This window comes from Vicia villosa, linkage group LG4, assembly GCF_029867415.1.
Source record: "Vicia villosa cultivar HV-30 ecotype Madison, WI linkage group LG4, Vvil1.0, whole genome shotgun sequence".
In the NCBI taxonomy this organism is placed as follows: domain Eukaryota; kingdom Viridiplantae; phylum Streptophyta; class Magnoliopsida; order Fabales; family Fabaceae; genus Vicia; species Vicia villosa.
In genome coordinates, this window is record NC_081183.1 from 43521764 (window position 1) to 43534410 (window position 12647).

General features: G+C 36.8%; 2 protein-coding genes and 1 long non-coding RNA gene across 3 annotated transcripts; all 3 read right to left on the reverse strand.

Annotated features, from left to right (window-relative positions):
* Nucleotides 1–252: 252 nt before the first annotated feature.
* On the reverse strand, nucleotides 253–1548 carry LOC131599106 (uncharacterized). The gene is made up of 3 exons (XR_009282559.1): nucleotides 1449–1548; nucleotides 973–1365; nucleotides 253–836 (listed from the first exon to the last, which is right to left on the reverse strand). It is a non-coding gene; the product is annotated as an uncharacterized LOC131599106 (long non-coding RNA).
* Nucleotides 1549–1552: 4 nt separating this feature from the next.
* On the reverse strand, nucleotides 1553–9531 carry LOC131599105 (phospholipase A I-like). Its single transcript, XM_058871583.1, has 2 exons — nucleotides 9287–9531; nucleotides 1553–1826 (listed from the first exon to the last, which is right to left on the reverse strand). Exons 1-2 carry the CDS (start codon nucleotides 9500–9502, stop codon nucleotides 1722–1724), a joined length of 321 nt encoding a protein of 106 aa, XP_058727566.1. The 5' UTR covers nucleotides 9503–9531; the 3' UTR covers nucleotides 1553–1721.
* A 1522-nt stretch (nucleotides 9532–11053) lies between these two features.
* On the reverse strand, nucleotides 11054–11815 carry LOC131597132 (uncharacterized mitochondrial protein AtMg00310-like). The gene has a single exon (XM_058869844.1). It carries the CDS (start codon nucleotides 11813–11815, stop codon nucleotides 11054–11056), a length of 762 nt encoding a protein of 253 aa, XP_058725827.1.
* Between the last annotated feature and the right edge of the window lie 832 nt (nucleotides 11816–12647).

Sequence of the window (12647 nt, forward strand, 5' to 3'; positions counted from 1 at the left end):
TCGTAATTTACTTTCAGAACTAGACAGCTTCTTCCTTCCCTGTTGGCAAAATCCAGCAGCTCGTTGACAACCAAAACTCTATCCAGAATATTCTTATTTTTGATGAAGGTTGATTGTTTCTTCGAAATTAAGCGGTCGATCAGTTGTTTGGAACCTTATGGTCAAAAACATGTGATATTGATATAACTCTATTTTTATTAGTTTCAACATTTTAAACATTGCTTGCTTATGTGACATTTGTAAGCCCTTGATTTCTTTCATTAATCTATAACCAATTTAAACATTGTTTATATGACTATTGTTCAGCCTCAGCTTCAAATATGATTAATAAACTGATAATAAATTTATCTTTGTAATATTAATCCGAGTAATTTTTTACTATAATCTAGTTATGAATTGCTTCTATAATTACTATTTATAAAAAATACCAGTCAATACACACTTCATTAAAATCACATCAAATGTATTCAAAAAAAAAACTAATGTTACATAATTGTACTTTTTGCTTAAATAATGTTATATAATTGTATTTTTTTTCTTAATATCTTTTTTTAATAATGGAATGGGGTCTCTTTCGAAGTGGTTTTCCTTTCAAAAATGTCTTCCATATCACAAATGTTTTCTCCGGTGGAAAAGCTTCGGATGAATATGACTCGTGCCTTTTATTGTCGCAAATGTTAGAATATTCCCAAGTATTGGAAGTGGTTTTCCTTCCAAAAATGTCTTCCACATCACAAATATTCTCTCCGGTGGAAAAGCATCGTCTAAATATGACCTGCGCCTTTTATTGTCGCAAATGTTAGAATATTCCCGTATACTTGGGTCCATCCCGCCACCTTGACCACCAGTAAATATCAAAATAAGTTATTTTTACACGTATGAGTGGAAGAAAAGATAAAAATTGATAATTACGACTTTAGATTGTGGATACATATTCACATGTCAAACATATACTAATATTTTCATATTTACCTGCACTCCTTGAAACCAAGATTCATGCGGCCTTGTGATTTCCAATTCAATTTTTTTGGTCATTTCCTCTATCAAGAACTCTGTCCCAATAAATGGAATTACAGAAATTGATCACCACTGCAAGAGAAAATAAACAACTTTAAATAAATATTAAATATTGATAATAAAAATTTGAAGTAAAAACCTATTAGATAATAAAATTAGTATCACTACTCAACAATTTATTTTAACTAATACACTCACATTTTGTAAATTAAATAACTTACGGACTGCAAGGTGACCAACTTTTGATCCCTACAAGCACGGCATAAAAAGCTTTTTGTATTTTTTTTTCTCGTTCATGTAGGCAATTGTTGCATCTCTTATGCATACAAAACTCTTCTCACCCGTTTGCTAAATAAAAAATGAAGGCATAAGAGGGATTACTTATGTGACATAACAATGTAAAATTTTGATTGGATGAAATGTATATATACCTTTAGGTATTCTTGATTTTCAGGTGCTTAACCTGACTTTTTGTGGGTTTGAAAGACTCATGCTCCAACCAAATGCTGCTGCTCCAACTAGAGAATCAAAATAGCCGTGGTAAAATTAAATGAAAAGTAATAAACTATAAATTACTCAATATAGTTATGAGAATGGGTTGGTCTGGTTGCCACTATAATCTATAATATAGATCTAAACCTTTATGATATTATTTTCTTCTTCATCTCAGTTCGTTTTTATATTTTAGTTTAAAGTTTTGTTAATCAAAGCGATAGAAACCAGCCTATAACCCACAAAACGGTCAGCTTGTTGTTATTTAGATAAAGTTTTTCTATGTGCGGCAATTGCGTAAGCTCTACTGGAAATACCTGTATACGAATATAGTGTTAGAAACACCCCATATCCAACTCAATCATTGATCGCGACTTTGCGTGTCTATTAGTCGGGATAACTGCAAGTGCACAGTCGTGTCGTGTAGTTTTAAAAGATATCGAATCCACAGGGACTATAAATCGACCTACCGTTATCTAAAGTTACTATGTAAAGCTAAGGCTACTAATATTTCGATTGTTCCTAAGGGAAGGTGATTGTGAGAAATAAAGAATATAATAAAAGACAGATATCAACATGTATTTCGTTTAACTTAAGGTGATCCGAAGGTCCATTGGCTTTTTGCATAATTCGACTAAAAATCTTTACTAACTATGTTATTTAAAAGTCCTCCTCTCAAACTCTCGCTCTATTAATTCAGACTACGATCCTAACTCTTAATGTACGCTTTCGCCATCCCACCAGATTTAGAAACGCTTTTTGAAAACAATATAGTTAATAAAATGCTTGTTTTATGAAGTCGTTATCTATTTAAATCTCCTAATCTCAAACTCTCGCTCTGTTGACTCGGAACATGCTAATATCCCTAACGTACGCTTTCGCCATCCCGCGCGGGTGTAAAAACACTTTTTGAAAATAAATAAGTTCTAATTAGTTTTAATACGCTTTCGCCATCCTTAAAACTAATGTCCTATGTCTACTATCCAGTTAAAGATCTCAAACTTTCGCTCTATTGATTTTAACCTTTGACCGTCTTAACCCCTCAAACTTTCGCTCTATTGGTTTTAAGACTTACTAATTAAATTAGACATACAAACCAAAAACAAGTGATATTTAATAAAACATAATTAAGCCAATTTATTTCGGATCCCACGGTTAACTTACTTTACATACCGATATATAAATAAATTAGCCAGACATATTAATATGGTTAAACATGCATAAATAAATTCGGTTCATAATATTAGGCATATTAAATGGCATACAATATATCATGTAAATAAATATAAATAAAGGCGGTAAATAATAAACCTGAATAAAATTAATCTGGAATAAATCTTTAGATCTTCAAGTACTCGAACCTCCACCACAAATCGGTTGGATTATTCTTCGATAAATTCTTCGATCAAATAATTATAAAAACAAGGAAATAAAATACTATGATCTAACGTAAGGTTAGATCCAGTAAAAGGTTCACAACAATTTCCGGTGGAGAAATTGTTGTGAGAAAAGATGAACGGGATAGAAAATAATTGCTGGAAATATAATGCTGGAAATAAAATACTGGAATAAAAATAATATGAAAGCTTAAAACTAAAATGTTGATCCTTGCTGAAAAACTCGGACGCTGGAAACTGAAGTATCAGTCTCCTTTTATAGCTGAGCGTAGGCAGTTTCGTTCCGTGAATATAGCACCTTCTGACGCAGACTTGGGAGACGCACGTCTCCACTTCTTCAGGAAGACTAGGCAAACAGACTTGAGACGTGCGTCTCAAGTGGAGCTTTTTTAGGGAGGTTGGAGACGTGCGCCTTGTGTGAGAAAGAAGTGGAGAAAATAGTGGAGAGGTGGAGACGGGCGTCTCCATTTGTGACGTGGTCATTTGTGGGCTTTGGGCCTTTGGAGACGGGGGTCTCCAACTTTGGAGATGGGCATCTCAACTTTGGAGACGGGGGTCTCAGTTTGGAGACGGGGGTCTCCATTTGGAGATGGGCATCTCCCTCTATCTTCGTGGATTGGGCTTTTAGTTTGCACAATTGGGCTTTCTTTGCACCCCTTTCTTGCTTCAGCACCCCTTTTCCATCTTTTAGGCACAAATAGTAGTGATTTTAGCTCCATTTCTTTCCTTTTCACAAATAGTCTCCAAAACGAACATAAAACCTGAAACAATGAAAATACCAGCATAATACCGACATAAAGCAACATAATTAAGATAAAATAGGGAAATAATATATGTAGATCAAGCCAAATAAACGATACATTTTCGCGTTATCAAATACCCCCACACTTAAACCATTGCTTGTCCTCAAGCAATCAACCACACGGTAAAAGAAAATGATTAAGCAAAGTCTTTGAAACAAAGGCACGGCACGACTCCTAGTCATACGTGGTTACTAGGCTAAGGTTAGATCGATAGGTACTAAATGCCAACACCAAGGATACCGTAACGACATAATGTCAAAAACTCCCTCCTTATACAAACCAATTCGAATTATGCCATTATAACTCAACCTATATCTCTCGTTTTTCCTTTCACTCTTTTCATTCAAGCGCAATCACATTAAGCCCGTTATCCGTACACGCACATAGTAGGGGAAATCGGTTAGCGACTATGATCCTTTTTCTTTAGCACGGGGTTCTGGTTTTTTAAATGGTAAAGCCCCATCTTTCCCAACTACGGTTGCGGGGGATCAGACCGTAGTCCACCCTACCAAGCCCAGTACCAGTGACCTCTAGGCCAACCAACAGCGGGTGCTAATTATTAAATCCTTATTGGCTTAACAACCATTGGGCTAAATGACCGGGTGAGGGTCACCTAACTTAGAAGGTTATTCTTCAATTCAATCATTTTAAAAAAAACAGGATCATTCACTTATATTCATCGACTCCCTACGTAGTTTGTGCTTAAGATGGTGCCGACTGCTAATATAAACTACTTAAGAGCTACTTTGAAAACTTGAGCCTAAGGTATCGAAATAATGGGCATCCAAATTGATATCACATAATGAGGGGGTTTAGGGTGTCAGGACAGTATCGATGTTGTTGAAACATCTCCAAGTCTTTCTAACAATGCCTAAAGTGTGACAACCTCTATACTTTCGGAGTGTGTATGCCATGCGTCAAAATTCAAAAATTTTTTTTTTTTGGAGGTTAAAATTTTCAAATTTTGGGGAAATTCAATAGCAACTGAAAATCACATATAAAGACTCGACAACACAACTAGAAGACAATAAATAAAGTAATAAATGAAAGCGGTAAAGCTTCTCCCCCACACTTAAACCAAACATTGTCCTCAATGTTTTGATAAAAGGTGAAAAAGGAAAAACAGAACCTGTATGGATGCTACCGGCGGGCTATCACGACCAAATCCACTCCGCGTCCGGAGGAAATACCTTCTCCTATCATACTCATCAATTTGTGTCACCACCAGCAGCAACACTCGTAGGAATGTGCGTGGAGACCCTCTCATCTTTGAGATGATCATCTATAGGTTTTTCGCCTAGATATGATCGAGACGTGACAGGCGATCCATATCTTTATTATCTGCAAGTTCAAACAATAAAAGGAAAACATTAAATTGAAAACTCGTGGGTTGTCTCCCACGCGGCGCTTTGTTTAACGTCAATAGCTCGACGGCTTAAGAGTGCAAGCACTCAAGGTGGTTCTCTTGAGAATGACTCCTCGGTTGAACTTTTAACAAACCTCGTTTTCCATGGCCACTTATCAAGCCATCTCACATATCCCTCACCTTTTCTTTTCTTTCTTCTGTGGGGTGGTTCATTCTTTTGAAATCGTGGTGGCGGTTCTGGATCGATCCTAAGTATTAGCTTTTCAAGTTCGGGCTTAGTGATATTATCCACCACCTCAAAGGTTAACCTTACCCTCTTATCACTAATGATATCCTTAGTTTCGTGGTCGTCTAAATTTCTCTTTTTATGCAAGACTTCAAATAAGGGTGCATTGGTGTGGATATTTTCCAATATCTTCACATACATTATGGATTTGGAGTCTACCTTAGCTTCCACAAAACTTTGCGGGATAGAAATCGGTGGGGTATAGGGAAAAGGAATAATAATAGGTGCTTCCCTCTCTACCTCTTCTACAACCTCCCTTTCAGTTTGTGTTGGTGGGTTTTTGTCAATCTCCACTCTTTTCTCACTAGAACTCTTCTCAACCATATCATCACTCTTCTCAATCTCATAATCACTCTCCTCAATCTCATTATCACTCTCCTCAGGAATTTCAATTTGTTCTTCACTAATGGTTGTTTCCATATACTCCTCAAGTAAGTGTCCTAGCGACTTTTGTTCAAGTTGGGAGATTTGAGTTTCTAATGCCATGTTGTGAGTCGCGAGGGACTCAACCATAGTGGTCAGTTGCCTAAGGGTTTCATTGTTTTGAAGACTTTGTTTGATAAACTCTTGGTTTTGGACGGTTTGTGTCTCTACAAAGTGCTCCATCATGGCTTCTAATCTAGAGTGAGTTAGCGTCTCGTCGGGATCCTCCATTGATGTTTCAAAGCTAAAATTATGGGATTCTTGAGGTTCTTCAAAGGGAGTTAGCATTGCGTTTTGTGTTTCCTCAAAGTGCTTCGTCATCATAGATTCTAGCCTAGAGAGAGTTTGTGCTTCAACGAATTCCTCCATTAAGATTTCGAGGTTGGATTTATGATAATCTTGCGACTCCTCGAAATGTTGGGCGTGGTGATCGTAGAGGAAATTCGGTTGATGATAAGTTTGCGTTGCATTGAAATCCTCTATTGATGCTTCGAGGTTAGAATTATAGGATTCTTGTGGTTCCTCGAAGTAGGTTAGCGTCGCATTTTGTGTTTCCACAAAGTTCCTTGTCATCATAGATGTTTCATTAAAATTTTCCATTATTACTTCGAGGTCGGATTTATGGGATTCTGGTGACTCCTCAAAATATTGATTATGGTGATCATAGAGGAAATTCGGTTGAGGATAGGTTTGGTTAGAATAAAATTCTTGCGACTCCTCAAAATGTTGGGAATGGTGATTGTAAAGGGAATTCAGTTGAGGATAAGCTAATGTCGAATTGTAATCCCCAATTAATATTTCGAGGTTTGGATTGTAGGTTTCTTGTGGTTCCTCGAAATGTTGAGATTGGGAGTTGCAGAGGTGATTTGGGTGAGAATGAGTTTGTGACGCTTTGAAATTTTCCAACAGTATTTCGAGGTCGGATTTATGGGATTCTTGGTATCCCTCGAAATACTGTTGTTGGGAGTTGTAGAAAAAGTTTGGGTGATACATAGTAATAAATGAAAAGAAAAAAATAATAATGCCTTAGTCTCTACGGTGTAACAGCGAGTTACGATATCGACTTGAATAGTTCCCGGCAACGGCGCCAAAAACTTGATCGCGACTTTGCGTGTCTATTAGTCGGGATAACTGCAAGTGCACAGTCGTGTCGTGTAGTTTTAAAAGATATCGAATCCACAGGGACTATAAATCGACCTACCGTTATCTAAAGTTACTATGTAAAGCTAAGGCTACTAATATTTCGATTGTTCCTAAGGGAAGGTGATTGTGAGAAATAAAGAATATAATAAAAGACAGATATCAGCATGTATTTCGTTTAACTTAAGGTGATCCGAAGGTCCATTGGCTTTTTGCATAATTCGACTAAAAATCTTTACTAACTATGTTATTTAAAAGTCCTCCTCTCAAACTCTCGCTCTATTGATTCAGACTACGATCCTAACTCTTAATGTACGCTTTCGCCATCCCACCAGATTTAGAAACGCTTTTTGAAAACAATATAGTTAATAAAATGCTTGTTTTATGAAGTCGTTATCTATTTAAATCTCCTAATCTCAAACTCTCGCTCTGTTGACTCGGAACATGCTAATATCCCTAACGTACGCTTTCGCCATCCCGCGCGGGTGTAAAAACACTTTTTGAAAATAAATAAGTTCTAATTAGTTTTAATACGCTTTCGCCATCCTTAAAACTAATGTCCTATGTCTACTATCCAGTTAAAGATCTCAAACTTTCGCTCTATTGATTTTAACCTTTGACCGTCTTAACCCCTCAAACTTTCGCTCTATTGGTTTTAAGACTTACTAATTAAATTAGACATACAAACCAAAAACAAGTGATATTTAATAAAACATAATTAAGCCAATTTATTTCGGATCCCACGGTTAACTTACTTTACATACCGATATATAAATAAATTAGCCAGACATATTAATATGGTTAAACATGCATAAATAAATTCGGTTCATAATATTAGGCATATTAAATGGCATACAATATATCATGCAAATAAATATAAATAAAGGCGGTAAATAATAAACCTGAATAAAATTAATCTGGAATAAATCTTTAGATCTTCAAGTACTCGAACCTCCACCACAAATCGGTTGGATTGTTCTTCGATAAATTCTTCGATCAAATAATTATAAAAACAAGGAAATAAAATACTATGATCTAACGTAAGGTTAGATCCAATAAAAGGTTCACAACAATTTCCGGTGGAGAAATTGTTGTGAGAAAAGATGAACGGGATAGAAAATAATTGCTGGAAATATAATGCTGGAAATAAAATACTGGAATAAAAATAATATGAAAGCTTAAAACTAAAATGTTGATCCTTGCTGAAAAACTCGGACGCTGGAAACTGAAGTATCAGTCTCCTTTTATAGCTGAGCGTAGGCAGTTTCGTTCCGTGAATATAGCACCTTCTCCACTTCTTCAGGAAGACTAGGCGAACAGACTTGAGACGTGCGTCTCAAGTGGAGCTTTTTTTAGGGAGGTTGGAGACGTGCGCCTTGTGTGAGAAAGAAGTGGAGAAAATAGTGGAGAGGTGGAGACGGGCGTCTCTATTTGTGACGTGGTCATTTGTGGGCTTTGGGCCTTTGGAGACGGGGGTCTCCAACTTTGGAGATGGGCATCTCAACTTTGGAGACGGGGGTCTCAGTTTGGAGACGGGGGTCTCCATTTGGAGACGGGGGTCTCCATTTGGAGATGGGCATCTCCCTGTATCTTCGTGGATTGGGCTTTTAGTTTGCACAATTGGGCTTTCTTTGCACCCCTTTCTTGCTTCAGCACCCCTTTTCCATCTTTTAGGCACAAATAGTAGTGATTTTAGCTCCATTTCTTTCCTTTTCACAAATAGTCTCCAAAACGAACATAAAACCTGAAACAATGAAAATACCAGCATAATACCGACATAAAGCAACATAATTAAGATAAAATAGGGAAATAATATATGTAGATCAAGCCAAATAAACGATACATTTTCGCGTTATCAATCATGTTCGGCTTCCGCACCCAAATTATGAAATTAAATGCCCTTCCAGAGAATCAAGGAAGAGATAACATGCATACAAAACAGAAACAATACAACATCTATATTTCATGGTACTTAGCAATAAATCAGAATATCAACAAAATCAGACTAACTAAGCCTATATATGTTTGGTACCAAAGTGAAACACCGCTACCGTGCGTTCAAAGTAGTTTTCACCGTGAGTTTGAAAAGCTAGTGATTTTTCACCTCTAGAGCCAAAGTTTCCATACATAGGCAAATTCTTTCAATTTTGGAAAGTATACATATCAATCAACAGCCGTCAGATTATCAAAATCAGGCATATGAATCGCAAAGGTAAAATCTATACATATGCTAAATATTGAACTCACACAGGTTGAAACTCATTAACTGCATAAAATCATATCAGAAGAAACTACTCTAATCAAAGCAACAATAAATCCATAAAACTAGACTCGCATTGAATAACGACAAAGTAAAGCTCACCGACAAGCCACAACCACAAATACTAAGCACAACAAGACTCGTCCAATGGTGACCGCCACCACGGGGAATACTCTCATCAACCTCCGGCGTCGTTGAAACCATCTCAGACCGCAACAACCTTATCAAAACACCAGTGCCATCAGTCTGCAAACCAGAATTAACAGCCTTAGCCATTGTAATACCCCTAAGCGGATCCCTTCTCTTAACCACCTTCATACTCAAATCCACATAATCCTCCTCATTGTCACGAGTAGTGGGGTTGGGATATGATTATGTGATAGATTAATGTTAGGTACCCTAGATCTATTCTTAAAATTACATAAAAAGACAATTAAACAAAACAACTTTTCTTCTTGTATTCTTAAATGCTGCAGCATACAATATATAGTAGGGTTTGTGTCCTTATATGGGCCATGGGCCGAACCAGTACTAACAAAGCTTAAAACATTACTAAAAATAATACTATCTTCACCTCCTTATTTTAAGATAAAATCCTTCAGCCACATGGACTGTCTCTTATATCTTTTGGGCCTAGTTGTCTTCATAACATTATGATTCACACCTAGACTTGCATTATGTTATTAAATTTGATACTAGAAAAATCACCTGTCACTTTTGTACCACTTACAAATAAATCAATGTAATATATTTTATGAGAAGTGCTATATGTGGCGAGAGAGATATCACACGAATATCAAAGAATGCTTTTATTTATCCTACCATACATAGTACATATTTCCTACACTACACTTATATAGTACCATCTATATTCATTATTTTCATAACATTTCATCAATATCACCTTGAAACATTTATTTTAAAATTACCTTCGCCATTTCAATATGTGACTGGAGTCTAGAGAATATAGTATATTCATAATGTAAAATATATATATATATATATATATATATATATATATATATATATATATATATATACTATCTTATTTAATTAGCCAAAATACAGTTTTTTAATAAGTTATGGTATATTAATCACAAGAAATTACACAGATGGAACCTATTACCTCTTTACACACGAAAAAGGGTAAGTGCTCCAATAATGAAAATTACATATCATAGAAGACTCATTAACTATTCTAAACCACTTCCACGAAGCAAAAACAATCGCACTAAAGCATTCATTGAAATTGAATATGTAGTCGTTGAAAACAATAGCGTTTCTAACTTTCCATATTGACCACACCACCGCTAGCCAAACGACTCCTATAGTTAATCGCTCTTCTATAAAGTTGATATTCTCAAAATTGTCACCATAATTCTTCAGCGCATCTATAGATATGTTAACCGAATCTCCAAGCCAATTTCTAACCTTAATCCAAATACTAGTAGTAAACGAGCATTGATCAAAAAGATGGATAGAACTTTCTAATTCTTTGAAGCAAAAAATACAACAACAGTCCCTATCAAGAACCAACACACCTCTTGTTTTCAGATTTTCTCTTGTAGGTAATCTTTCCCAAATGAATCTCCATGCAAAGATACTAACTTTGGAAGGAATTTTCAAGCTTCACATAAATCCCATCTTGCGCAGCCAATCTTCTTGCATAACCCCAGCTGGTCCTCTACCATATAACTGAAAAGCACAACTCTTTACAGTGAATCCTTCCTCTACTTTAGCAGCTCACCAGAATTCATCCTTGTTTCCATTTTCCCTTGGTTTATACTGATGCAGCTGTATGATGAGGTCCTCTACCAAAAAAATTTCATCTTCATGTTGTTCCTTCAACCATAGTGCAGCATCCCACATTCACTTATCAGCCTCCCACCGGTCTACATCCGCCACGGTCATTAACAGGTTCTTAGCATTTTCGTAAAGCTTCGAATAGGCCTCCGATAATGCTTGTAAAACCGCCCACCTGGTGAACCAGAAAGATGCGTCTACATCATTGCACAACCTGCTATGAATCAAGTCGGAAACAAAACAATCGTTAGACTCGTCGCAATCGTTAATGAGTATAAGGTCGCGCCACCAAATAGAGTCACCCTTGTTGATTATTTTTTTGTCGTTTGCGAACATCTTTACTTTCATTTTGTTGTATCTATGCTTTAATAATTCCTTCCAAGTAGCTGAATCCTTAGTGAGAATTCTCCACTTCCACTTCATGAGTAGCGAAATGTTCATACAACCAACGTCGCGAATGCCCAGCCCACCATCTACTTTAGACTTGCAAGCTTTACTCCAGCTGACCCAGTTTATGCATCTTCCTCCTTCCACTCCCCCCCAAAGAAATTTCCTTTGAATACGCCTTATCTCGTTTAGGACTATTTTAGGAGCACGGTAGAACGATAAAGAGTAAATTGGAACCGCGTTCAAAATAGAATTTAGTAACGTCACCCTTCCTCCCATTGACAAAAACCTCCCACGCCATTTTTTAAGTCTTTTACGGACATATTCAATCACCTCATTCCACATGCTAACCTTTCTAGGATTCCCTCCCACCTTGATTCCCAGGAACTTAAAAGGCAATACACCGACTCCACAATTTAAGAAATTCGACGTCATATCCATGATTCTCGTGCTCAGATTAATCCCAAAGATATTACTCTTATGACTTCCTTCAATCTTCCTGCAAGAAGTTTAGACAGAATTTTTTGTAAACACCCTACCAAGCAAATTGGCCGATATTCTAACAGATTTTGGGGGTTTTTGACTTTCGGTATAAGGGTGATAAACAATGTTGTGTATAACACCCCGATATCCGCTACACGCATCAACCGTGTCGGCCAACCGAGCATGTCACCAGCTTAATCAATACTCCCCCTAGGTCCGCTTACCGGCTGTCCAGGAAATATTGTTTTTGCCTCCCGCATGAATCGAACCACGTACCTAGGGGTTAAGTACGTATTCCGGCCCCGGTGTTTTGTCCCCTTCACAATTCCATATTGCAGTTTTGATTTCTTCTTCTGTGAATTATCTTTCCAAATACAAAGCTTCATCATCATTCAAACTTTTGAAATCAATCCCTTCTGGACTTGGCCTTATGCTGCACTTCTCTTTAAAGAATTCGTGAAAGTAATTTCTAATGAATCCTTTAACCTCCTGAACCCCTTCAATCCAACCATTGGGTGTCTCCATCACACTAAAATCTTGTATTCATAACCCGACTTCCTATCCGTTGTTTCTATTCCTAACCTTCCTCCATTCAAAGTTACCATTGTTGTTTATCATTGTGATATCTAGATTTCTGCACTACAAACCAGAGATCGTCACCAGAACCAAGGCCCCTAACCCTAAGGTTAGGAGTTTAAGCCGAATATTCTAGATCGATAACTAATTCATACGTGAAGAAGATGTATTGTAGGAAGAAGAGGATGATTGTCTAGTAGGTGGTTTAAGAAAG

What these genes read in the sequence shown, in the direction of transcription:
- LOC131599105 (XM_058871583.1), bottom strand. Translation starts at nt 9,502, where the DNA reads ATGAAGGTGGTTAAGAGAAGGGATCCGCTTAGGGGTATTACAATGGCT. An exon ending in TTTGTGGTTGTGGCTTGTCG is followed by an intron (nt 1,827 to 9,286) that starts GTGAGCTTTACT and finishes ATTCGTATACAG; the next exon opens with GTATTTCCAGTAGAGCTTAC.
- LOC131597132 (XM_058869844.1), bottom strand. Translation starts at nt 11,815, where the DNA reads ATGGATATGACGTCGAATTTCTTAAATTGTGGAGTCGGTGTATTGCCT.